Source organism: Wasmannia auropunctata, unplaced genomic scaffold, assembly GCF_000956235.1.
Source record: "Wasmannia auropunctata unplaced genomic scaffold, wasmannia.A_1.0 LD336033.1, whole genome shotgun sequence".
NCBI classification, from domain to species: Eukaryota; Metazoa; Arthropoda; class Insecta; order Hymenoptera; family Formicidae; genus Wasmannia; species Wasmannia auropunctata.
In genome coordinates this window covers 80,422-82,144 of record NW_012026857.1, presented here as the reverse complement: position 1 = coordinate 82,144, position 1,723 = coordinate 80,422, and the positions used below count along the sequence as shown (strand labels likewise).

The following is a 1,723-nucleotide window of genomic DNA, read 5'->3' as shown; positions in this document are numbered from 1 at the left end:
ACATCAGTCGACAAACATTTTTAAAACTTTTTTCAAAAAATTCTGTTACAAACAATATTAAAAAAGAACATTTTAAAAAATATGTTAAATTTTAAATTCGCATTTGATATAAATAACTATTTCATATTTAGGAAATAAAATGAACAATATTCCGAATTACCATGTGACAGGAAAGAGAAATAATAAAAAATGTTTGTCGACTGATGTTTTTAATATTACTTAATTAAATAATTTAATTAATATTGATTTTAATATCATTTTCATCAATGATATATTATATATACATACATATACATATATATGTATACATATATAATATATCATTTTTGTATAAGAGGTGAATAAATTTGGAAAATAAATAAAAAAAAATAAGTAATGTGCTGAACATTAAGTTATTTATTTTTGGAAAATTAAATATTCAAAATTTAAAAAAAATTATATATTTAAAATACTTTGTGACATTCTAATTGGAATTGCAAGAGACATTAGGTGTTATTATTTACATTAATTAGCTTCGAAAGCAACGATTCTATAAATAATTTAATTTTCGATTCAGCTGAATACTTTGTGTCTGCGTAATCCGGAGTCTGTCTCTTGTCGCAAACCATTTCTTCGTTGGATGGAATCAAGTCTCGAATTAAATCCGAGAACTTATCGAAAGGACACAGAGTTTCACAACCTGGGAATGTAAGCTCGTCGAAGATCGGCGGAATGCCCCGATAATGTAAAAGCTGTAAAATAATCAGTTAATAATGATATAAATAATGAAATTCGTATTTTGAATACATCTTTATTAATAAATGTTATTCAAACTTTTTCACGCTTACATTTTCAAGAAATGGTTCCAAAAGTAGGGAAAATTATTAATGTATTTATGTTTGAATAGAATTTATTCTACATTTCTTTACATTTATAGTGAGAAATTATCTGTTTTCTATTAATACACTGCTCAAAAAAATTATGGCATAGAAAAATTTTGAGCAAAAATTGGTCAACTTTGGTTAACGGTAACTCCGCGAAAAATCATCGTAAAATGATGAACTTTTTTTCAAATAAAAGCTTGAAATCTCTACTTTAAGATACTGTGAGTCGATTTTTAATTTAATGCACCTCTGTTGCTGTAAACTCTTAAATCTGAGAGCATGTTTGCCACACTGAAAATTGCAAAGTTTGAACGAGTGCATGGACTTGCTAAAATTTTTCCCGGGGATGCGGTTTCCAGCGTCATAAAGTTGGAATCTTTCTCTTTAATTTGAAAAAAAAACAAGTCGCTACGATGTTTTTTCGCAAAGTTACAGCATTTTGAAGTAACCCTTGTATTTTTCTCATGTATATGTTCGGCATTATTCGATGTGCACTATAGGGAGGTTGGCAATCGGATTTTGCACATTGTGTGAATGCGGGCGTATGTAAAACATACACACATACATACACGGTGTGCAAAATCCGGTCGTCAACCTACCTATAGTGCACATCGGATAATGTCGATCATATTCATGAGAAAAATACAAGGGTTACTTTAAAATGCTGTAACTTTGTGAAAAAAAATCGTAGCGACTTGTTTTTTTTTCAAATTAAAGAGAAAGATTCCAACTTTATGACGCTCGAAACCGCATCTCCGAGAAAAATTTTAGCAAGTCCGTGCATTCTGTTAAACTTTGCAATTTTTTCATGTATAATTGGCCTTATCCGGTGTGCACTATAGGTAGGTTGGCGATCGGAT

At 29.4% G+C, this 1,723-nt stretch overlaps 1 protein-coding gene across 1 annotated transcript in view; it reads right to left on the bottom strand.

The window, feature by feature from the left end:
- Positions 1 to 424: 424 nt before the first annotated feature.
- LOC105452297 (venom acid phosphatase Acph-1-like) overlaps positions 425 to 1,723 on the bottom strand; it is a 9,393-nt gene continuing 8,094 nt past the window's right edge. Inside the window, exon 6 of the mRNA XM_011693271.1 lies at positions 425 to 731. Within this exon, the coding sequence (XP_011691573.1) occupies positions 486 to 731 (246 nt within the window). The 3' untranslated portion in view covers positions 425 to 485. The remainder of the gene's footprint in view (positions 732 to 1,723) is intronic.